At 41.3% G+C, this 25,549-nt stretch overlaps 1 protein-coding gene across 2 annotated transcripts in view; it reads left to right on the top strand.

Moving 5' to 3' along the window:
* Positions 1 to 25,549, top strand: part of CDKAL1 (CDK5 regulatory subunit associated protein 1 like 1) — a 671,286-nt gene that overhangs the window by 622,757 nt on the left and 22,980 nt on the right. For both annotated transcript variants that reach the window (XM_044917193.1, XM_021696901.1), the window contains 2 exons: positions 10,192 to 10,275; positions 13,421 to 13,585. In XM_044917193.1, coding sequence (XP_044773128.1) covers positions 10,192 to 10,275; positions 13,421 to 13,585 — 249 coding nt within the window. The remainder of the gene's footprint in view (positions 1 to 10,191; positions 10,276 to 13,420; positions 13,586 to 25,549) is intronic.

Here is a 25,549-nt window from a genome sequence, read left to right on the forward strand (position 1 = left end):
AGCTCAGAACTGGAAATTGTTTGGATTAAGTAACTGTGTCCTTTTCTCTCTCCTCCCCACTCAGACCTTCCCCCGCAGTAGCTTGATGGGAAAGAGTGCATAGGATTACTTGAAGCTTTTATCTTTCTTGGTGGAAGGATATTTTTTTGTTCTTGGTTTACGTAGACTCTTTTATTTGCGGTTTAAATTTTATATAAACACTACCCACCTGCTATACAAAAGCTACCATGTTCATCTGTAACCTCAATTTTTTCGGGTTGGGTTTTACACATATTTTCTCAGTTGTTTTATCATCGAGAGGAAGTAGGGGCAGGGAATAGTTTTGAACCATTTAAATTCCCCGACGCGTGCATGCAGGCGTGTGCGCACGCGCATGCTCACAGCTAACTACCGGTTGCAATAAAATTGGGTAGAATTTCAGTTTAGCGTCATTAACTGTGAGACAGCGAGGTAATATTAAAGGGGGAAAACAGACTAGGTGAAGAGAAACAAATAGATCAATTTTCTTTAAAGACATTTTAGGGGGAACTAGTATCCATTTTTTTTTAGGTTATCATTGCCATTCCTCAATATTATGTACCTATAAACTGCATAGCAGGACTTGTATGTGCTTGAAGAAGCTACATTTTCATGGCAGGGGAGGAAATCGGAATAAATCACTGAGATGCAGGTGCACAGTAATACACGTAGGCTCTTTCCCCTGCAGCCTGAATTCCTGGCCAATAAAGCAGAAGCGCTGGGGCTGAGCTCTCCCGGAGCTAAGCCAAGAAGGGGGGGAGGAGGGGGGCAGGAGAGAAGAATTGTTATTCAGTCTTCTTTAATGAGATGTATTGCCCACTGCTGAAAGATTGTGGCAGCGTCTTTTGTTATGCTAATTAGACACTATTAGAGCTTGGCTGTCTTTGATTTTTGCTTAATCCTTTCTGCTTGCCGCAGCCTCAGTCCTGGCTGGCAAATGGTTGAAAGATGGTGGGGTGTAGTGAATGTGTTATTTATTGCTCACATCTATGCTGAGTTCTTTGGTAACAGGGTTGGTAAGGAAAAGATGTCTCTTACCAAAGGTGATATGTATGTGGGACATTCATTTTTGGCTTTTTTACAAATGAATTTGAGAATAGCTCAATCTCTGCCTTTTTAGTCCAAATACCATTGTTGGTGTGTGTGTTTGATTTGGCTGCTTTTGCAGCCACGCAAAATGGGAAAGGACAGAGTGGACAGTTTAGATGGCCTCCTCTTGGTTGCCTGGATTTCCCTAAAAGCAACAACAAGCAAGTTGATCATGCCTTAGCTTTTGGGGAGACTGTGATCAACCAGAAAAAATGGAAGCAAAAATAATGCAAAGGTCAAAAAGAGGAATTTACCACTTCAGAACTCCCACCTTTATAATTTATAGATATGTGTGCATTCTTTCCTAACATTGAATTGTTGCATTTATATGATTACCGAAATTATGAGTGTTTGTGGTGAGTTAAAAAAAAATTTTTTTTTCTTGAAAAATGACCAGGATGGGCCTTTCTGAAATAGTAAAACAGAGGATTTCACACAAGGTAATACTGGTTTAGAGCAGCCTTGTCCAAGAAAAATGTCCTATGAACCACAGATATTACTTTAAATTTTCTGGTAGCAACACTAAAAAAGAAAAAAAAAAACCAGATGAAGTTAATTTTAATAATATCTTTAACTCAGTATGTCAAAAATATTTCAGCATATAATCAATATAAAATTCATGAAAATAGTTTACATTCTTTTATTCATGTTAATTTTTGAGATCTTGTGTTGTACTGCTATGTATTTTATAGCACCTCTCACTTGGGATTTGCCACATTTAAGGGCTCAGCAGCCTTGGGCTAGTAGCCACTGTCCTGGATGGTGCAGGCTTAGTGTAATTCTGTAATTCACTTGCCTAAAAACAATTGTCAGGATGAAATCCATTTTTTATGTTATGGGGAAATATTATGAGCTGTATGACTTTGGCCATGACACTTAGTCTCTAACGAGCCGTAGTTTTCTCATCTGTAAAATGATGTATTTGTACTGAATGATCTGTTAATTCTTTCGGCCATGCCAGCTCTGAAATTCGTGATTCCAAGAATTCACATCTAGAGTCTGGGTATACTAGAACTTACCCATCCTTTCCTCTTATTTAGTACTTGAAAAAAAGCCTTCTTTCCCCACAGAGAAAATTGGAAGGTGTCCTGCGTACCATACCCATACCTTTATTCCTCCAAATGTCTGGACCTTTCTTTGAATTCTTTTGAGGTTTATACTGTTTTAATGAAGTGTTTGGTAGTGTTTAGGCTCTCAGCAATCTTCACAAGGTACTTTTGGAATGAGGTTTTTGAGCAAAGATGTGAGGGAGATTGGCAAGTAATTACTGCGCATTAGTAGAATTACATAAACACCAAATCTCTAAAACCCAGTGGTCTTTCTTCTTTCTTTCTTTCTTTCTTTCTCTTTGTAATCTAGCTGATATACTGTGTCATCAGTGAAACACAAATCCTAAAGACATTTTCCAGGAAGGTTATCTGTTCAACCATCCTGAGCTGTAAGGGTGGTCACTTTCTGTGCCTTTAAGAGAAGCCCATCAAAGAAGAGTGGCCCAGACGTGCTAAGTCATGATTGGTAGAGACCAATGTGAAAAGATCGGAAAGGTGGAAGTGCGTGGAGATTATCATTCAATCTTAGAATCAAACTTTTAATAAAAAAGGGTTCCACACAGGTATCTTGTAGTGGTCCCCTTTAGTCATAAGATCTCATGGATACATTATTATTGGCAACATCTGGCTTTAGGAGTTGAGATAGTTTTAAATCTTGAGCACCTTCCTACACTGCCTGGGCATTGTCAAGCTTACCTGGTGTGGGAAAAATAGATCTAACATACTTCATGCCAGTTCTATGATAAGAAAGGACAATTTGTTTTGGTTTGTTAAGAGAGTAGATCTCATGTTCTGTGCTCTTAACACAGTTAAAAAAAAAAATTCCACAAAAGCATTGTAGGTAACACCTTAGAATGTTCTAGAATACTGAAAATGTACAGGCAGGTGGTTAAAACTTGACTGTTTTTTGAACTGGCAGTTCAGTAAGCACCCAGATATACATTTCTAATGCTGAAAAGGGATCAGGTTAGCATTTGTGATGTAACTGTTTGCTGTTGAGAATTATTTTAACCAGATCAATAAAGTACAGTTACTGTACTATTACTGTTGGCTCTCAACCAGTAGATGAAAATAGCCCTGTTATTAAGAATGGGATTTTAGGGAGCCTGGGTGGCTCAGTTGGTTAGGCGACTGCCTTTGGCTCAGGTCATGATCCTGGAGTCCCAGGATCAAGTCCTGCATCAGGCTCCCCGCCAGCTTTGCCCTCTGACCCTCCCCCCTACCCCCTGTGCTCTCGCTCACTGTCTCATTTTCTCTCTCCAATAAATAAATCAAATCTTTAAAAAAAAAAAAAAAAGAATGGGATTTTAGCATGCCTGGGTGGCTCAGTTGGTTAGGCGACTGCCTTTGGCTCAGGTAATGATCCTGGAGTCCCAGGATCAAGTCCCGCATCGGGCTCCCCGCCAACTTTGCCCTCTGACCCTCCCCCCTCTCATGCTCTCGCTCACTTTCTCATTTTCTCTCTCCAATAAATAAATAAAATCTTTAAAAAAAAAAGAATAAGGATTTTACCTCTAAGTGGGAAGAGACTCTCTTTTCTCTTGCTGGAGTGGGCACATGACTGGAAGAAAACCAGCCAGTGATTGAAGAAGACAGGACACAGGGCTGTTATTAGAAGAAATGTCATAGTCTGGTTTGATTCCAGAGATACCTTGCATCTGGTCTTTGTATATTGCATCACTGCTTTTGCAAAAAGCCAATTTTTTTTTTCAGTTTCCTTCTTGTTTCTTCTGAAATGTGAGAAAGGAATAATAGACCACTAAGGCACTCACGGCAATTAACAGATAGGCATAGGTCAACTACTTCAAGGTATGGATATTGGACCTCAAAGGAACGTTCTTTCCCTTTTGGATATATTTATTCCTGTTAATAAAGAATATTTGTTTTTTCACCCAGAAGATACTACTTTTAAAAAGTCTGATAAAATGTATTTTCAGTCACTGTCTAAGAGTCAGATACGAATCAGCCCCTTTGAGAATAAACCGTCCAGCATCTCTCAAGAATCTTTAAGTAGACCAACAAACTGACGGCAAGCATTTTGAATACGATGGACTTTGAGTCTCATTACTTGTTTTCTGTGCCATCATCATTTTTGACACACATTCCCGTGTCATGGCCCTTTCATTACAGAATGGAATTGTCGAGTAAGGATGATATTAAATTTTAATGTTATTGCTATTATTACTGTTGACTGTTTTTAGCATTAGTATGCCTGGTTCTTTCATTCCCGCTTCTGCAGAAAACAGAAGTGTGCATAAACAGTCAGGAAAATTACCGTATACCCTGGAGACCCAGCATCGCATGCTCTGCCTGTTGTGAATGATGAATCCAAATGGAAAGGTTATCATTTTCATTAGCTAGGAAAGAACAAGACCATACTTTTCTCCAAGTGTAATTACAGTGGTTCACCAGCAACATTACACTGCAGTAATTAGTCTAAAGGTGTTTGTGAGGGCAGGCTTTTGCACAGACACTAGAAATATTATTTCAGAGTTTAAGGTCACAGACTTGTGTTTAACATGTTCCAGCCAGCTTAGGGAAAAAAAAAAACAAAAAACAAACTAATTTGACTGGAGCTAAAGAAAGACATTTGACATTTCCCAGAGTCATGCATTCAGAAACCAGTCAGGTAGAAAAATTGTATTTTATTATCTACAAAAACCAAGAAAACAAAGAAAAACAATAAAAAAAAAAAAAGATACCCTCAACAACTTAGCTGCAGAAATTGCATGTCAGAATATTTTGTGGGCTAAACCAAGATAATATTCAAGTTTATTAGGAATGTGATATAAATAATTATGAGAGCTTTTGATATATGTGTTTTAATCTCCTTTTTTTCCCTAAGGCAATTGGACAGAAAAATTAATTTCTAGAAACTCTTCAGGGGAAGCAAAATAATTTCTTCACCTTCCTATAACTGTTGCAAGAAATAAATATTTCTCTTATACCGGTACTCAAATATATATCTGTCCTTTGTGAATGTTTTTGGACACTGAGCCATTATACTGAGATACCGAGATCTTTCTAACCTAACCCTCCAATAGAGATTGCATTGGAATTTTTTTTTCTAAAGCCTTAAATCAGGCTCCCTGTGTAAGTAAAACAGAAGTGAAAAGTGGCAAGGTGGGGGGTGGTGTGGACTAATAAAGAAAAAATAAACTATGAGAAGTTTATATTTAAAGTCATATATAGGAGTTTAGAAGAAACCTACTTATTCTAGTGCGAGGAGTCTTATACAAGTAACATTTCTTCGCAAGATAAAGGTAAAGGCCACATACACACTCTGAGGTCTTTGGTTAACGTTGTGTTGTGTGCCTGCCTTAAAGCAGGTCTGTTCAGCGTCTCTCTTCCAGTCCTTACACAGCCAGCTAGGAACTTTCTGAGGACAAATGGAGAAAGAGAGTACACTCGAATTGAGCATTCATGCAGCAACCAAATTCTGCTGGAAACCACTGCTTTGCTAATGCAGGAGTGTCTGATGTGTGTTATCTGGCCATATGGTTAGAACTGATGTTTCTCACAACTTTGGGCACTTGGGAAATTTTAAGCATGGATGTGACACAAATAACACAGCCAGCTGATTATGTAATGTACTGAAATTTCTACCCAAAACTTGAATTTAAAAACATTCCTTTTTGTTTGTCGCAGATGTTTCTCTACTCAAGGAAAAGTCATGCGCGGCAGAATCCGATCTGTGATGTTGTATGTTCTCCAGCTAGCACTCAGATAGGAGGCACCAGGGAGTGGGAATGGTTCCAACACTTCCTCCTCGTCCTTCTGCCCATGCCCCTGAGCAAATCACCACGTCTTCCTGGGCCTCAGTTTCCTCTCTGTGAAACCTGAGATTGCCAAACCCCCTTCAGCTGCTCACTTCCTCGTCGGTTTATGGGACTCCTGCCTTTATTTCCAGCCTTTATGGATAAATGAATAGATAGCTAACCATGAGACACTTTCTCCTATCTTTCCAACAAGGCCTGGAAAATTGTACCAGGTGCGTTCTTTTGTATCCAGCTCCGTGAGGTCACCAGTAATGCAGGATCCCGTGAGTCCTTTTTTCCTACACTTTGCCTCACTTTGGTGACGCGGTGTGTGAAATGGAAGAAGGATGGTTTTACAAGACTGTTTTTATAATTCATTTTTCATAAAACATCCTTTTTTTAAAGTTTCATTTATTTAAGCGAATTTTACTATGCCCAGCGTGGGGCTCCAACACACGACCCCGAGATCAAGAGTTGCATGCTCTTCCAACTGAGCCAGCCAGGTGCCCTTCATAAAACATCTTTTTAAAGCTAGGTTAAAATGGACTAACTGAAGTTCTGCTTGCCTAGGAAAAACAGCTTTCTCCATGGACGTTTGATGAATAAATGATGAAGTAGGCCTACCTTGTGAGAGCAAGACTGACTGCCACTTGCAGAAGTCCTGACCAATGTCCGAAAGGTCAGACTTCGTAAAAGGAAACTGAGTTTCCCCCAGAAATTCTTAACTTCCCATCCCAAGTTCCTAAACCCAAAAATGTTGAAGAAACTAAATGAGCATTGTAGTTAAGCACCTATAAATTATATACCTGTAAAACAAATCAGAAAGAAAAGGGTTATCTTTCTTAGGATTATAAAACAAGGGCTTTGTGGGGAAGATTTTGACCGGCATCTTTAGGTTCAGCTCGACAGCTTTTTGAGAGACTTTTTAAACATTTCCTTGGTGGGTATTAGAGATCACATTACTTTTAAGTGCAGCAAGAAAGTAGCCGTAATTTGCAGAGGGCTCGAAGCATATATTGGCTTTAAGGAAAGTGAGCCTGGATTTAGAGTACATATTTCCTTCATTGGGAAGCTTGTGGGCATACCAGTCCCGAGCCTACCAATCTCCCACGAAGGATGACCTAGAACTTTGAAACTGAGAGGTCCTTAAAATATCATAACCCGCTTCCTCTTCAGGCCGACTCTCCCATGTCCTGCTGCGTCCACTGACCTTTTCTTTTTGTGATGAGGAATGTGAAGGCCCAAAAAGTACTCACATCTCCTTTATCTTAAAAATAATCTACTCAGACCCTGTGTCCTCCCACTTCCTTCAAACAAGTGGCGGCTAGTGTTTTTAAATAACCCTCCTTGAGTCTCCTCTCTCCCAGGTTCGGCGGGAACTCCTCACCCCTGCTTCTGACCATCCTGCCCCCGTCCAAGCACCCCCTCCCTCCTGTCCTGGAATGTTCCAGCTCTCTTGAAGCTGCCTCTAGACCATTCTTTGGGTTCGCGATTCCACTAGCATCCTAATTTGTCACAAGTGCTACTAGTCACAATCTTTATGAAACACTTCATTGTCAACCTCTTATGTATTCTTAGCAGTTTGTCTGTTTCTTAAATTACACAAGCCATCTCTGTTGACTTCTTCTGCAGAGGGCTTGTCCAAAGCCAACGAGGTCACCTTGTGCTCCAGTCAGAGAAGAGTATCAGAACGTCAGATGGGACATAGCACGCTCTCCAGCGTTCTCCGTCAGTAAGACAGACTGACCCCAACTAGTGGATTCTCTCTGCCTTTAGCACAATAGATGGCTGGGCGGTGGTTGTCCTCTCCTCGTTGGACAACATTCTGTCCCCTGGAGGTTTGCCTTTTTTCTCCAGATGCCCTGCTTTTTCCTTTCAGACCAGGACATCCTTGCTGGTTAGCAGAGGCATTCTTAGGCAAACCAGGGTGATTACCCTAAATTTTGTTCGTTATATGTGGGTCGTTAACCATGCTGGGTTATCCTGTGAGGTCCGGGAGAAAACAGTTGGAAAGTATAGGGGCGAGGTGGCTCATTTAGAAAAAGACGTGAGGCTTATACACAAACCCTTGGCCCCTGAGGTCCCTTACTGTCACCAAGGCAAAGTTGCCCCCCCCCCCCCAGCTCCACCTGAACCCCCCCCCCCTTCCTTAATGTCATCGGTATTTTTAAGGTTACTGGAAATAGTCGATTCTCTTAAAGGTTGTATGTGATAGTCACTTCATTGCAACTTTATTCTTTAAAAAAAAATATTGAGAAGGGCATTTATTATTGGTTTTGTTGGTTTTTTAAGGGGATTGGAACAGATTGTGGCAGCTTATGATCGAAGTCCTAGCTTCCTTTTGCTCATTTTTGCTTCATGTCTTTCGAAGGAACTTTAAGAGCCTCACCAGTGAGACAGAATGCGTGGCCGAGGGGACAGAAGAGGTGATGGGAGAGATGTTTGTCTCCATAAATCACTGCACATAGCCATTTTCCTGCATCCCTGTGGCAAATAATAGTTACATACTCCCTACAAATAGTTCTCGGGTGGTTGATCAAAAGCCCCACCCTCCGCCGTGCAACTGGAGCAAGGCCCTCGAACTCTGTGGCTGTTACTCCGGGTGAGCCAGGACAGCCCAGCGGTGCTGACTGCAGCTGCCCACTTCCGTTCGAACAAGACGGAAGAAGCGGCCTACCTCTTCAGTGGCTCTACAATCTCATATTGTTGCTAGATTCGTTTCCCGAAAACTTACTGTGAGATGAAGTGTAATTGCAGATTTCCTTAAGAACCATCGACAGATACTTATCCTAAGTTACAAGCAACTCACACTGTGTAATGTGTACAAACATGCTAAGTTTTCCTCCAGAAGAATATACTTGAATAAAAAACCAATATTCATCAGTCTTTTTAAATAAACAGAGCCGTTCCCGTTCAAAGGAGAAGTTGGGGAGACATTCTTTGGTTGCTACTCGATTTTTAAAAGGGATGAATGTTGCAGGAACAATTTTTAAAAGGGATGAATGTTGCAGGAACTTTCATTAGTTTTCAGGGAGTGAAGGAAGTCTTTGATAGGTATCATCCTCGTAGAGTCCTTACGACCTTTGGCTAAAGGGGCTACATTTTGAACAAGATAGTAAAAAAAGATAGTAAATTATGGTGTGTTTAGGTATTGACATCATATGATGGAGAGGGGAGTTTGGTGTTTTGTTTTTGTTAGGTGGTCTGTTTAGTGCAGCTGTGTTTACATTTCCTAAACGCTAACTGCCCGAACATGGTGACAAGTCCCTATATATGAGAATAGGGACTGCTTTTTTGAAATCTTCTTGTCAATGTGCTTTAATACAGAGAGTTGTATTTGTCAAGTAGTGTAGGCAAAAATAATTCTAGGCACAATCATTCAGTACAGCTAGTTGCTACTCCAGACATTTTGACAACCTTGTTAAAAAGAAGTAATTGGCACTTTAAATGTTGCATTTCACAGTGGACGAAACTTGGAAATGGTAGAATTTTTTTGACTAGTCACATTTCTTTAACCAGTGTTTTTGGTTGATTTAACTTCTTGGTTATTAAAGATGTACGCTTAGACCATAATGTAGATCGATCTTGTAGAGAATTAACAGTCTCATATCTTTGCTGTCTTTCTTCCTAAAAAAAAAAAAAAAAAAAAATGAACATGGGGTCATGTCTGCAACAAAGAAGAGACGGTTGCTTATGAGAGAGTAAATGTATATAATAAGTAAATAGCTGTAGGAATTAATCCGTAATTTCAGAGTTATATGCAATGTGTGAAATGTTTAGATGCAAGGACTTAATGACTAGTTTTTGAGGCATTTTCTTTAGTGTTACATCCCTCATAACTCAAATTAATGTTTATTACTACTCTTTCCTATTGCCAAAATATTTTCATGAATTTGGATTAGAAGCAGCCTGTTCTGGCTTGTTTCGCAACACTGCTTCAAGAAACCAAGTGATACTTAGAAGATTTTTGTATGTCTTAGAAGCCTTAATTATCTTACTTATGTTGAAGGAGGAAGATAAGTTTTGTTTCATAGTTATGTAAGAAAATAAGATTTCATGCTAGGCTCATTTTCTATTAGTGCATAGATAATAATGTCTTTCAGGAAATTTGAATTAGTGGTTCTTATATTAGCTGCTCAGTAACTGGCAATCGAGAGTCTCCTTTAAATCCAAGAGGACACTGCTTACTGATCCAAGACTCTTTGGGCTGGCATTTTTGTTTTGGGTTCTCAGGTGTTTGCCCTTACCTTTCCTTTTTTCTCCCCTTCTCTCCACAGATTGGCGAAAGACAACAAGTGTTAGTGACAGAAGAATCTTTTGATTCCAAGTTTTATGTTGCCCACAATCGATTCTACGAGCAGGTGAGAGGCACTTGCGCGTTCTTGCGCTTTCTCCAAAGTGAGAAAGGGCTGTGAAGTGAATCACTTCAAGCAAAAGGAACCGAAAGGAGGGGAGGGGTGTAGAGTCTTGTCACAGCAAGGCTGTCTTATAGCATCGATCCAGCTAGACGAGCAGGGGGCTTATCTTTGTGGCCTAGGCTACAGAGCATCCTATACAAAGGAGTAAGTGCGTTTTAGTCCTCTTTAGTCTTTGCCGGGACCAGCCTTTGGCTTTGGGAGTGTTGAGCAGGTCGTTAGCGCTGTCAGAATTCCCACAGCCCGGCAGAGGAGAGGGGAAAGTCCTGTCCCGGGAACAGGAAGGACGTGTGTGACATCAACGTGCAAGGGCAGGCATTTCCTCTCCGTGTCCCGGCGCTCACCCAGGCTCTCGGTTGGCCGGTTGTTTTTTTAGTTCTGTTTAGTTGTGGGCTTTTTTTTTTTTTTTTTTTTTAACTTCCACCTTGATAAGAATGCTGGGGGCGAAGGAAAAGAGAGTCGATTCCGTGGATTCAACTCAAATCATGTGACCAACTGCGGAGACCAGCATGAGGATGAAAACCCCTTCACTCAGAGCGTCTTCCTCACAGGCCCAGCGAGCCGGCGCGAAGGGCCCCCCACTCACCAGCTGCCACACCACTGGCCAGCCCAGCTTCTCTTTCAACACTGGGGATTCCACTTCCCCAAGATGGGGAGCAGTTCAGAAGCGACCAAAGAAAACAGAGCGCCTCCTTCTGGGGCCATGGCCCTGGAAAAGGCTGAGGAGGAGATGGGCTCTCCCCTCCTGGATAGGAGGCTCTCCCATGGGCATAGGGATTTCGTGGGTCACTCTGGACTGTATTAACTTTTCTTTTTTAGATTTTATTTATTATGAGAGAGAGAGTGAGAGAGAGCACAAGCAGGGGGAGCAGCCGAGGGTGAGGGAGAAGCAGACTCCCCGCTGAGCAGGGAGCCCGATGCGGGACTCGATCCCAGGACCCTGGGATCATGACCCGAGCCGAAGGCAGACGCTTAACCGACTGAGCCACCCAGGCGCCCCTCTATTAACTTTTCTTAATACCAAATGTGTTTTCCTACTTTTTTGTTCCTTTCTCTTCAAATGAGAAGTGAATTTGTTTTTTTCCTCCTGTGGGTGAAATTAGAGCTTGGGAAGCGTCTTCAGGGCAGGGTGGGCAAGTCAGGGCAGGGGAGGGCAAGGGAAGCCGTAGCTGGAGAGACCTCCTGCACTGGTGCTCCCCGGGGAATAACCCCAAAGTGGGCTCTGGGTCCTCAGGAAACGTGAGAGGGACTTCTCAAGGCCCAGACTACACATGCCCTATTCCATACCCAGCAGAAACGACAGCCGAGGAAGGGTTCCCAAAGCTCCACGCTGGAGCTGAGTTTCTTCTGCATTTTCCATCTCATTAGTTGGCTCCAGAGAGCCATTTTCCTATTCAGGCCAACCTGCTCAGCCCTGGGGAAGAACTCGATTGTATTTTGGTCGCCTCTTCCCTCTCTTTTCTCTGCCATCTGGGTTTCTGCCTCAGCGGGGAACTTGTTTCCCCTTCATTTTAAAGGCAATGGCATGCCTCATTAGCTGTTTCTTCCAGTTTAAAGCAGTCGGGCTTTTTCCAATTATTAAAACTGGAGGGGGAAAAATAACACTGAGCCCTTCATTGAGATCAAGGCAGCAGATCAAGGAGAGTTATTTTTCCCCAGAATAGTACCACATCTCCCAGGGACAGTTTACTCTAGAGATTTTCTTGTTTTATAAAAACCGATTTAAAAGGGCTTTCGTATTCTGATACTAAAGCTCTTTTAGTTCGTGTGCTTGCTGTGAGTAATTCCCACCCAGGTGACCCTTTTCCTATACTTTGATGAGGCCGTGGACTCAGTGGTCATATAAAAAAAAAAAAAATCAAACCCAGAAAGACCAAGATCCAGCTTCGCCTCCCAGAGAAATCGGCCGTGGCACTCTGGCTCGCATCCGACTTGTTTGTCTCTACAACAAAACATATCAAAGATTTCGGAGGAACGATTTTTCTAAAATAAGATGAGTTCCAGAAGTGAAGATTGTATATAGATATCAAAGTTTTACTGGATTGGAATTAGTCTATTTGTTTTGGATCCTAACTTGAAAGAGACTGGCGAGCGGCTGAGGCACTGAAATAGAAACGCAAGGGAGACACACAGCATGCAAACCTCCTCTGGGTCCCCAAGGAGGGGAACATTTGCTCGAGGTAAACAAGTGCTTTTATCAGAAATCTCGAGTGGAGAGAGACCGTCCGACAGTTTCCTGTGAACTAGCCAAAGTAGCCTTCAGAGCCACCGATCCTACGTGGAGGTAGACGTAACAAACGTATGCATTTCATAACAGAGCAAAAGAAGTGAACAGGAGCCGTTAGTTAAAGGAGTCATTTAGCTCCAAACACCAATATTTGGGCCATTAAAAAGGTCGCTTTTAAATGTTCTTCCTCTTCACCCCCCAAATCACACGCCTGTGCTCACACACACACACATACACACATGCTCATATACACACAAACATGCAGGCCTTTATTTGAAGTGTCTATTCAAACCATGATTCTGACGGCTGACTTGGCAGGTATTAAAAGTATAAAGCTTTCATCAGTGTTGTCTCAGTTTTCTCCATTGCATGGGACAGCCAAAAAGAGCAGAATATCAAAGACCTGTCCAGAAGTGACTGGCTGGTTGCTGGGGGCTCTCCCGGGTCTGCCTGCCACAAACCTTAGGACAGCAGGTGTCCCGCAGCGAAGGGGCATTGTCTCCAGCCCAGAAGCTCCTCCCACACGTGCCTTCCTTGCCAACAAGACCTCCAGATCCTTGAGCAGCTAGAAGATGGAGCCCACTCGGGATAACATCTCGGGGCAGAAGAAAAGATACTAGGGGGCAGCTGGGGAAACCTGAATAAAGGATGGACTTCGGTGAATAGTAATACATCAGTATTGGTTCATTCACTGTGACAAATGTGTCGTACTTGTGGTAGGATATTTGTAATAGGAAAACGGGGGATGAGGTATCCAGGAATCCTCTGCTTTCTTTGTAGTCATTCTATAAATCTAAAACTGTGTTCGAAAATTGAAAGTTTTTTTTTTAAACAAAATTAAGCCTTCTGAAATTTTCTTTAAAGGTTTTAGTGCCAAAGAACCCCACATTCATGGGGAAAATGATCGAAGTGGACATTTATGACTCAGGCAAACATTTTATGAAAGGGCAGCCGGTGTCAGATGCCAAAGTATACACGCCATCCATCAGCAAACCATTAGCAAAGGGAGAAGTCTCAGGTTTAACAGAGGTGAGTAAAAGACGCTTTTCTCTCTACCTTGCTGGTAAGACAGCAGCTGTGGAAGCACAGCGATTCCAGACCGTGTTTCTGTTATCATTTATGGTTCCCTTTTTATGTATGCATGAGGCTTTCATCCTTCCTGACAGACTGAAATCTGAGTTAGAAAGATGCGTTTTCGCTGAGGCCTTTAGCTTTGCTTCTCCTGCTGTAGAGGGAATGTTCCCGCTTCTAGGCTAGACGCGGAGGGCAGAGGGCATGTTCGGGTGGAAGGTGGAGCGCTGAAGATCCTCTGATCCAGTGTGTGTCTGTGGCAGCGGATCCCAAGGAGAAGGGAGTGAGGAGAGGAAGGTTTTCTCCCCTTACAGAGCCGTTGGTAATACAGTGAAAGCCTGCCCTTAAACAGGCGCTAAAGCGTGGCCGTGTGTGTGGTGAGGGTGCTTTTCTCGAGTGTGTTCGTTGAATATCTGCTTTGGTCATGTGGAGTGAAAATTAAACAATTTTTTTTTCCTTTCTATAAAAAAGTAACCTGACCCCTCTTTTATACCTTAGTGTACATCTGGCTGTTTGCCAGTCTCTCTCTCTCTTACATTTCATTGAGCTACAGTTGTAAAAGCTGATGGGGTGTGAAATGAAAATGTGTATCACATTTCTAAGCATCATTTGATGTCCTTTCTCCAACACAATTGTTAAGCACTCCAAAAAAAGCATGCAGCAGTGACTTCACATACGGAAAAATGAGAAGCAATATTTATCTGGCCATCGAGTTCCACGATTGTTTGAATATATGTATTATCTTTCCCCTCAAAATAAATTGCCAGGGCATGTTAATTAAGTGTCGAGCGTAGTGACAAAGAGGGTCCTGTTATCTATATTCTCACTCACTGTGGTGATGGACTCTGGTGTCCAAACATGAGTGACGCCTCTCGGGAGCCTGACAGGTGCATGTGAAGAATCAGCACGCACGGCCATCTGACTGATGATGGAGTGACTCAGGCTCGCCTTTGTCAGGGCCCTGCCAACTGTGTGTCATCCCGCTCAACCAGGACTGAACCCTGTATTTGATAAGCATAGCCATTAATGGTGGCTGTTGTTTAACAAACAAACAAAAAAAATCCTTGGGGTTTGGGATGGATGACCAAGAAGGAACAGTAGAATCCAAAATTTAAATTCTCTTGCTTAGAAATTTGGCTTCTGATGTGTTAGTGAATACTTGAGAGATTTTTAAAGGAAGTTGGCTTTTTGTTGTTGTTGTTATTGTTTGTTTTTCTACAGAGTATGTATTACAAGGTTGACTTTAAATTACCACCATGGAAAGGATTTCGCAGCAAATGGCAGCAGTGGGCAAATGATTGTTTCATAGATTTAATTCCTTCAGTGTACGTCTATTGAAAAGGATTACGTTTTGAAACATTATCCTAAACAAAGAAAAGTAATACCCTTTTGTTAGTTCCTTGACTATCCTGTTACTTGTTACAAGGGCAATGCCATTTAAATTCGTGGGGGGTGGGCAGCCTTTTCCCATCCCCCTTCCTCCGTCCCTCCAGCCTAGAAGACGTGTTGTCATCTGTTCTACCAATGGCCCTTCTCCGCACGGGGCTGTCCCAGCTCCTAGGTGAGATGAGGAAAAGGTCACTTGTGTGTTGGCCCTCCTCGGTTTCTAGGAAGGGGCAAGGCCACACGCGTGAGGCCAAAGGGTTAGGACTGTTGATTTGGATATTTGCATCAAGGGAAAATCAGGCAAGTCTTCCATCACCATTTGTGACTTCCTGTATGTTAACGAATGTAGCTTTACACTTCATTACTTGTCAGCTCTTAAAGATATGCCAAGCTTGGGGTCAAAAAGCCTTCTTCAGTGAATTTGCCCTGATGTTAGAAATGTTTTTGCTGATAATATAAAGCAAAATAAATTAAGCAGGAAGAGAATAGCTTCTTCCATTTTTATAGAGCGGAGAAGTGGATGGTAGGGGTTAGAATCATGTCAGACACTTTGAGCTCTTTGAGCACCAACGAAAGGTGCTGGAACTCTTGAATGAAAAAACCAGCTTACCTCGTCCCTGGATGAAGCATTGCCCTGGGGTCCGAAAGACCTGAGTTTGCATCTGGACTTGCCGGTCTACCCTAGTCATGCAACTGCCGAGCTTAATTTGGCCTTAATTATGATGGGAATACTAATGTCTAGCTCATAGGGTCATTGAAAGGAGTCCATTTGGTAGTATATGTAAGCCACCCAGTACTATTCCTAGAACATAGTGAACAGCCACCAAGGAGTTGTTTCCCCTTTCCCTTAAATCTAGTTGTCTCTAGAAAGAGCAAACTCTGAAGAGGACCTGGTACTAATAATTGTTGTGTTCGTTGTTTTAGCCCTCACCATGCAGTACATGCTATAGGGGGGTAAGCAAGGGGGGTGGATTTCTGTGTTACGATAATCTGTTCAGGGCCAGAGGACCCATCCCATAGGAATGTGTTTCCGCATTTTGTAGGCTTTTCCTTAGTTTTTCTAGAATGGTGAGGAAAATCTATCCTGTACACTTTGTAAAGAAATCTGAAAAGGTCAGAGCATCTAAAGCAAAATATTGTCTTACAAAATTATTGTCCATAGTAAATGCATTTACCCTCGTTGAGAATTTTATGATTCTTCTCTAAGTATTGAGCCCCATGCTACTTTAGAGTTATTTTGTCTCACTTTAAGTCCTATTTGCATCTTCTGATAAAACTGGTGAGAGGTAGAACAGACTGGGGGAAGAAGCACAGACTGGGTGGGCATCATGAGATCCAGATTATAGCATTCTGGCATTTGCTGTAACAGACTTTGTGACCTTTTGTATATCACTTAGGTTCTCTGGACCTCAGTTGTCTCTGCAATTCTGTGATTGAAATATTCTATTTGACAAAAATGGATTGGCTGCCTACCCTGTGGCAGGGCTTTAAATTCTATAAATATTAATAGACATCAGGCCTTGTTATTTTCAGATAATAATAAATAAATGCCCACAACATGATGGAAAAGGAAAGCAATAATAAAGTCAAAAGGTTACTGTCCTCTAAGAAATTATATGTTAGTGGAAACAGCATATAGTAACATCTTTTGATGATTATTCCTGTCTTTCCTTTCAGTTTGGTTAGAGGAATAGAGAATTAGAAGGAGAGGGCGACAGGAAAGAACCAAAATTAGTCTGGATGTTTTTAGGGAAGATGGAAGAAAACTGCTACCTATAACCTAATAGGGAACATTTTTGAGTAAGTATCATTTTAAGGATAATCAATTTCAGAAAAAGTTTATATAATAATTAAACAGTGGAAGGCATCATGGAGTTCAAAGGGAACTTTATATATATATATTTATATTTATATTTACATAAATATAAATCAAAGAAAGGGGAGATCGTGAACTTTTATATGGAAAGTATCGGGGGGCTTTGTTCTAAGGAGGAAGCAAGGGATACATACATTTTAATAGATGTTCTCGGATAATAATTCTCAAGTGTGGTCTCCAGACTTGCAGCATCAGCAAATCTTAGAACTTGTTAAAAAGGCAAATTCTCGGGCTTCAAACCAGACCTGAATCGGAAACTCTGAGAGCAAGGCCCTGTTTTCTTAATAAGCTGTCTGGGTAATACTGATGCATGCTCAAGTTTGAAAACCACTCTTCTAAGAAAATGATTCACAAGTGGGAAAGAGTGTTTGCTATCTATAAAAGCAGTTTTAATATTGTTATGTAATAATGCCAAATTTCCACACTTCGAACTTCAGAAGATAGCGTGGGACAGCATCCCCTTGAATGGTGGAGACCGTCTCATCTATGTATTAATAAATCTTCAGAAGTGGGTTGTAAAAATGATTGTGGGGACATGCAAAAGTTGCATGCATGTGGGGAGGGGGTTTTTAGTGGGAGGGGCCGGAGGCATAGGAACTGTGAGAAAAAACACAGTTTTAAGATGTTGAAGAGCAGTGATATTTTGCCATGCTCCCTCATAGAGCCTAAATTTGTAGTAACATATCCTGTTCAATGTGATGATCATTTTATACAGTTGAAGTTTCCTTAGAAAATTGCTATACTGTCCAGTCATGTCACTGGAAGAAAACCTGCAGGGAAACAGGGCTTACTATCACCTACACCAAATTCCTGACCATTTGATAATACGAAAAATTACCCGAGAGCCATCATCAAACACTGGGATCGAGGAGTTGTTTTGTTTTAACCCAGTTGTGGAAAATTTGTCCGATAGCAAATTTCAAGCATAATACAAAAGCAGAGAGAATAGCATAATCATCTCACATTCCCATCACCCACCTTGAATATGTGTAACTTCTTTCTTCCACACTGAAAACCCCAGCTCCCGATCACCCAGCGTAAGTGCTCATGTGCTTTATCCTGTAATACGCACGTGACTGTCCAATAATGACCATACCAGCGCCATCACCAACAATGCGATTACTGAGCGCAGAGTTTAGTTGTGGTGGTGGTGGTGGTGGTTTTACAGGTTTCTGTTGCTGGGTATTTCCCTTGAGGGACGTCCATGCAGATAGTGGTTGCCAAAATCACTCCTCTCTGCACGGCTCTACCAGCCGATGAATACTCTGCTAGGAGCATCTGTTCCACTTTGTTTTCAGTTTTTTTGGAATTTTAAAAATTTAATTTTGTTTCAAAATTATGTAAAATATTTAACAAAATCAAATCCACGGAAGTATGTTCTGAGAAGTTCACCTTCTGTCTTCTCCACCCTGTTTCTTCTCTTACCTATTTAAGGAATTTGTTTTAGTTTTGGGCTTATTCTTCCAATGGTTTGCTTTAACGATACAAACAAATACATGTACATGTTTTTGTCACTTCCTTCCTAGATAAATTGTAGACACTTTTGCTATTTTTCATTTGACAGTATATCTTGACAGTTACTGCATAGCAGTATATAAAAATTCAATGAATGCTTTTAATGATTTTTGTTAGGCTTTTAAACAAAATACATGAGAGTCTGTATTGTTCTAGTATCTAAGTTGAATAATATTACAGTGTACGAAGCCCAACATCTTTTTGGTCAAAGAAAAGATAGGCGGGATTACCTCAGAGTATTTAGGTAGCCAGAGAAACAGTAGGCCAGTCAGAGGTTAGGAGTGGTCAACCACACAAGCACAACACGGTCTAGAAGCCAACGGTGGCCGTGAGCACCTGCATCCAGAAGAGAGGATGCTTTGGCCATGGGAGCTCAAAAACTCTGAAGACCGTCCCTATTTGGAAATGAATGCAGCTAGTTACCTTAGCCTGGTGCCATTATACATTTGATTCATTTACTTCCCTTTGTTGAGTCTGTGCTTATGAGTCAACCTTGTGATTATAATTTGCCTTCCTATGCATATCTGCCGACAAGAAGAAAATAGATTTATTCAGCCCTTATAAGTATGCTGTTAATAAATTGGTATTCTGGTTTTATATACTGGTCTCCTTTGTTCTGTCCTTGTGGTCTTTTCTGTAAGTGGAGGACAGTTTCTGAGCTTTCAGGGTTGTAAGCCAAAAGCCCTGGGCCCTGTGAAATTCCCCAAGGTCACAAATGCTACCTCATGTGACCTCTCAAGAGGCAGCAAGGGATTTTTCCTCTCTTAATACCCACTCTGCCATTGGCTGAATATCCCATGCCTATTGCTGTGACTCAAAGCCAGCACTCATGGCATGCTCATAATAGGCCAAGTACTATGCCAAATATCTTACACACATTCACTCCTAACCCTGTGAGGAAGGTACTGTTATTATTCCTCTTTCATAGATAAGGGGTCTGAGCATCAGCAACTCAATAAAGAACCGAAGTCACAAAATTAAGAGATGGGAGAGTCAAGCCAGGATTGATATGCAGCTCTTACCAACTTTCAAGCCTATGTTCTTGTTTTTGAATTGTGGTAGAACATACATGTACATAAATCTTACCATCTTAACCATTTTTAAGTGTCTAGTTCAGAAGCATTATGTACTCTACATTCACCCTGATGAGCAACAAATCTCCATGACTTCTTTCATCTTGTAAAACTGAAACTCCATTCCCATTAAGTAGCTCTCCATCCACCCCTCCCCCTGCCCTTAGCAAGCACCGTTCTATTTTCTGTCTCCGTGAATTTGACTATGCTGGATACCTTATATAGGAGGACTCATACAATATTTGTCTTTTTCTGACTGGCTTATTTCACCCAGCAGAGCGTCCTCAAGGTTCTTCCACGTTGTACCATATGTCAGAGTTTGCTTCCTTTTGAAGGCTGAACAGTATTCCATTCTATGTGTCCGCCACATTTTGTCGATCCAGTTATCTGTCAGTGAATAGTGGGGTTGCGTCCACATTTTGGCTACTGTGGATAATGCTGGCATGAATATGGTTGTACGAACACTTGTTTGAGACCTCGATTTCTCTTCTTTTAAGTATATACCCAGAAATGGACCTACCATGGCCTATGGGAGTTCTATTTTTAATATTTTTTAGGAATCACCAGACTGTTTTCCTCAGCAGCTACACCATTTTACATTCCCACCAACAATGCAGGCTTCCCATTTCACCACATCCTCACCAACACGTGGTGTTTTCTGGGTTTTTTTGGTAGTGGCCTGTCCTGATGGGTATGAGGTCAGGCTTGGGTTTTTCAGTCCAGGCTCATACCACCTTTCCCTTTGGAGTTGCAAGACTCTTACTGAAAACTTTCTTCTATATACCAGTGCGGTCTTAACGCTGGATGCAGAGAGAGAGAAAATGATGAGAAAATGGACGGTATTAACCATCTTCTCTGTGTTCTGTGGAAAGTGGTATTCGAGTTATCAGCCTGTGTTGGGAAGACAGGAGAATATGAACACTGCCCTGCTTGATCAAGGCAAACTCGTTTTACTCCTGATGTTCTTTTTTCTTTTGTGGCCCATGTTCTTTGTGGTTTTTATTTATTTATTTATTTATTATTTTTATTTATTTTTATTCTTATGTTAATCCCCATACATTACATCATTAGTTTTAGATGAAGTGTTCCATGATTCATTGTGCATAACACCCAGTGCTCCATGCAGAATGTGCCCTCCTCAATACCCACCACCAGGCTAACCCATCCTCCCACCCCCCTCCCCTCTAGAACCCTGTTTGTTTTTCAGAGTCCATCGTCTCTCATGGTTCGTCTACCCCTCCGATTTCCCCCGCTTCATTCTTCCCCTCCCGCTACCTTCTTCTTCTTCTTTTTTTTTTTCTTAACATATATTGCATTATTTGTTTCAAAGGTACAGATCTGAGATTCAACAGTCTTGCACAATTCACAGCGCTTACCAGAGCACATACCCTCCCCAGTGTCTATCACCCAGTCACCCCATCCCTCCCACCCCACCCCCCACTCCAGCAACCCTCAGTTTGTTTCCTGCGATTAAGAATTCCTCATATCCGTGAGGTCATATGATACATGTCTTTCTCTGTTTGACTTATTTCCCTCAACATAATACCCTCCAGTTCCATCCACATCGTTGCAAATGGCAAGATCTCATTCCTTTTGATGGCTGCATAATATTCCATTGTATATATATACCACATATTCTTTATCCATTCATCTGTCGATGGACATCTTGGCTCTTCCCACAGTTTGGCTATTGTGGACATTGCTGCTATAAACATCGGGGTGCACGTACCCCTTCGGATCCCTACTTTTGTATCTTTGGGGTAAATAACCAGTAGTGCAATTGCTGGATCATATGGTAGCTCTATTTTCAACTTTTTGAGGAACCTCCATAGAGTTTTCCAGAGTGGCTGCACCAGCTTGCATTCCCACCAACAGTGTAGGAGGGTTCCCCTTTCTCTGCATCCCCACCAACATCTGTCGTTTCCTGACTTGTTAATTTTAGCCATTCTGACTGGTGTGAGGTGGTATCTCATTGAGGTTTTGATTTGGATTTCCCTGATGCCGAGCGATATTGAGCACTTTTTCATGTGTCTGTTGGCCATTTGGATGTCTTCTTTGGAAAAATGTCTGTTCATGTCTTCTGCCCATTTCTTGATTGGATTCTTTGTTCTTTGGGTGTTGAGTTTGATGAGTTCTTTATAGATTTTGGATACTAGCCCTTTATCTGATATGTCATTTGCAAATATCTTCTCCCATTCTGTCGGTTGTCTTTTGGTTTTCTTGACTGTTTCCTTTGCTTTGCAAAAGCTTTTTATCTTGATGGAGTCCCAATAGTTCATTTTTGCCCTTCCTTCCCTTGCCTTTGGCGATGTTTCTAGGAAGAAGTTGCTTCGGCTGAGGTCAAAGAGGTTGCTGCCTGTGTTCTCCTTTAGGATTTGGATGGACTCCTGTCTCACATTGAGGTCTTTCAACCATTTGGAGTCTATTTTTGTGTGTGGTGGAAGGAAATGGTCCAGTTTCATTCTTCTGCATGTGGCTATCCAATTTTCCCAACACCATTTGTTGAAGAGACTGTCTCTGTTCCATTGGACATTCTTTCCTGCTTTGTCAAAGATGAGTTGACCATAGAGTTGAGGGTCCATTTCTGGGCTCTCTATTCTGTTCCATTGATCTATGTGTCTGTTTTTGTGCCAGTACCATGCTGTCTTGATGATGACAGCTTTGTAATAGAGCTGGAAGTCCGGAATTGTGATGCCGCCGGCTTTGCTTTTCTTTTTCCACATTCCTCTGGCTATGCGGGGTCTTTTCTGGTTCCATACAAATTTTAGGATTATTTGTTCCATTTCTTTGAAAAAAGTGGATGGTATTTTGCTGGGGATTGCATTGAATGTGTAGATTGCTCTAGGTAGCATTGACATCTTCACAATATTTGTTCTTCCAATCCATGAGCATGGAACGTTTTTCCATTTCTTTGTGTCTTCCTCAATTTCTTTCATGAGTATTTTATAGTTTTCTGAGTACAGATCCTTTGTCTCTTTGGTTAGATTGATTCCTAGGTATCTTATGGTTTTGGGTGCAATTGTAAATGGGATCGACTCCTTAATTTCTCTTTCTTCTGTCTTGTTGTTGGTGTATAGGAATGCCACTGACTTCTGTGCATTGATTTTGTATCCTGCCACTTGACTGAATTCCTGTATAAGTTCTAGCAGTTTTGGGGTGGAGTCTTTGGGGTTTTCCACATAAAGTATCATATCATCTGCAAAGAGTGAGAGTTTGACTTCTTCTTTGCCAATTTGGATGCCTTTGATTTCTTTTTGTTGTCTGATTGCTGTGGCTAGGACTTCCAATACTATGTTGAATAGCAGTGGTGATAGTGGACATCCCTGCCGCGTTCCTGACCTTAGGGGGAAAGCTCTCAGTTTTTCCCCATTGAGAATGATATTCGCTGTAGGTTTTTCATAGATGGCTTTTATGATATTGAGGTATGTACCCTCGACCCCTATACCCTGAAGAGTTTTGATCAAGAAAGGATGCTGTACTTTGTCAAAAGCTTTTTCTGCATCTATTGAGAGGATCATATGATTCTTGTTCTTTCTTTTGTTAATTTTTGTATCACATTGATTGATTTGCGGATGTTGAACCAACCTTGCAGCCCAGGGATAAATCCCACTTGGTCGTGGTGAATAATCCTTTTAATGTACTGTTGGATCCTCTTGGCTAGTATTTTGGTGAGAATTTTTGCATCCATGTTCATCAGGGATATTGGTCTGTAATTCTCCTTTTTGATGGGGTCTTTGTCTGGTTTTGGGATCAAGGTAATGCTGGCCTCATAAAATGAGTTTGGAAGTTTTCCTTCCATTTCTATTTTTTGGAGCAGTTTCAGAAGAATAGGTATTAATTCTTCTTGAAATGTTTGGTAGAATTCCCCTGGGAAGCCATCTGGCCCTGGGCTTTTGTTTTTTGGGAGATTTTTGATGACTGCTTCAATTTCCTTAGTGGTTATAGGTCTGTTCAGGTTTTCTATTTCTTCCTGGTTCAGTTTTGGTAGTTGATACATCTCTAGGAATGCATCCATTTCTTCCAGGTTATCTAATTTGCTGGCATAGAGTTGCTCATAATATGTTCTTAGAATTGTTTGTATTTCTTTGGTGTTGGTTGTGATCTCTCCTCTTTCATTCATGATTTTATTTATTTGGGTCCTTTCTCTTTTCTTTTTGATAAGTCTGGCCAGGGGTTTATCAATCTTGTTAATTCTTTCAAAGAACCAGCTCCTAGTTTCGTTGATCTGTTCTACTGTTCTTTTAGTTTCTATTTCATTGATTTCTGCTCTGATCTTTATGATTTCTCTTCTCTTGCTGGGTTTAGGCTTTATTTGCTGTTCTTTCTCCAGCTCCTTTAGGTGGAGGGTTAGGTTGTGTACTTGAGACCTTTCTTGTTTCTTGAGAAAGGCTTGTATTGCTATATACTTTCCTCTTAGGACTGCCTTTGCTGCATCCCAAAGATTTTGAATAGTTGTGTTTTCATTTTCATTGGTTTCCATGTATTTTTTTAATTCTTCTTTAATTTCCTGGTTGACCCATTCATTCTTCAGTAGGATGTTCTTTAGCCTCCATGTATTTGAGTTCTTTCCGACTTTCCTCTTGTGATTGAGTTCTAGTTTCAAAGCATTGTGGTCTGAAAATAGGCAGGGAATGATCCTAATCTTTTGGTACCGGTTGAGACCTGATTTATGACCTAGGATGTGATCTATTCTGGAGAATGTTTCATGGGCACTAGAGAAGAATGTGTATTCCATTGCTTTGGAGTGGAATGTTCTGAATAGGTATGTGAAGTCCATTTGGTCCAGTGTGTCATTTAAAGTCTTTATTTCCTTGTTGATCTTTTGCTTAGACGATCTGTCCATTTCAGTGACGGGGGTGTTAAAGTCCCCCACTATTATTGTATTGTTGTCGATGTGTTTCTTTGCTTTTGTTATTAATTGCCTTATATAATTGGCTGCTCCCATGTTAGGGGCATAGATATTTACAATTGTTAGATCTTCTTGTTGGATAGATCCTTTAAGTATGATATAGTGTCCTTCCTCATCTCTTATTACAGTCTTTGGTTTAAAATCTAATTTTTCTGATATAAGGATTGCCACCCCAGCTTTCTTTTGGTGTCCATTCGCATGGTAAATGGTTTTCCACCCCCTCACTTTCAATCTGGGGCTGTCTTTGGGTCGAAAATGAGTCTCTTGCAGACAGCATATCGATGGGTCTTGTTTTTTAATCCAGTCTGATAGCCTGTGTCTTTTGATTGGGGCATTGAGCCCATTTACATTCAGGGTAACTATTGAAAGATAGGAATTTAGTGCCATTGTATTGCCTGTAAGGTGACTGTTACCGTATATTGTCTGTGTTCCTTTCTGGTCTATGTTGCTTTTAGGCTCTCTCTTGCTTAGAGGACCCCTTTCAAGATTTCCTGTAGGGCTGGTTTTGTGTTTGCAAATTCCTTTACTTTTTGTTTGTCCTGGAAGCTTTTTATCTCTCCTTCAATTTTCAATGACAGCCTAGCTGGATAGAGTATTCTTGGCTGCATATTTTTCTCCTTTAGTGCTCTGAATATATCCTGCCAGTCCTTTCTGGCCTGCCAGGTCTCTGTGGATAGGTCTGTTGCCAATCTAATGTTTCTACCCTTGTAGGTTACATATCTCTTCTCCCGAGCTGCTTTCAGGATTTTCTCTTTGTCTATGAGACTCGTAAGTTTTACTATTAGATGTCGGGGTGTTGACCTATTTTGATTGATTTTGAGAGGGGTTCTCTGTGCTTCCTGGATTTTGATGCCTGTTTCCTTCCCCAAATTAGGGAAGTTCTCTGCTATAATTTGCTCCATTATACCTTCTGCCCCTCTCTCTCTTTCTTCTTCTTCTGGGATCCCAATTATTCTAATGTTGTTTCGTCTTATGGTATCGCTTATCTCTCGAATTCTGCCCTCGTGATCCAGTAGTTGTTTATCTCTCTTTTTCTCAGCTTCTTTATTTTCCATCATTTGGTCTTCTATATTACTGATTCTCTCTTCTGCCTCATTTATTCTAGCAATTAGTGCCCCCATTTTTGATTGCACCTCATTAATAGCCTTTTTGATTTCTACTTG

Source organism: Neomonachus schauinslandi, chromosome 8, assembly GCF_002201575.2.
Source record: "Neomonachus schauinslandi chromosome 8, ASM220157v2, whole genome shotgun sequence".
NCBI classification, from domain to species: domain Eukaryota; kingdom Metazoa; phylum Chordata; class Mammalia; order Carnivora; family Phocidae; genus Neomonachus; species Neomonachus schauinslandi.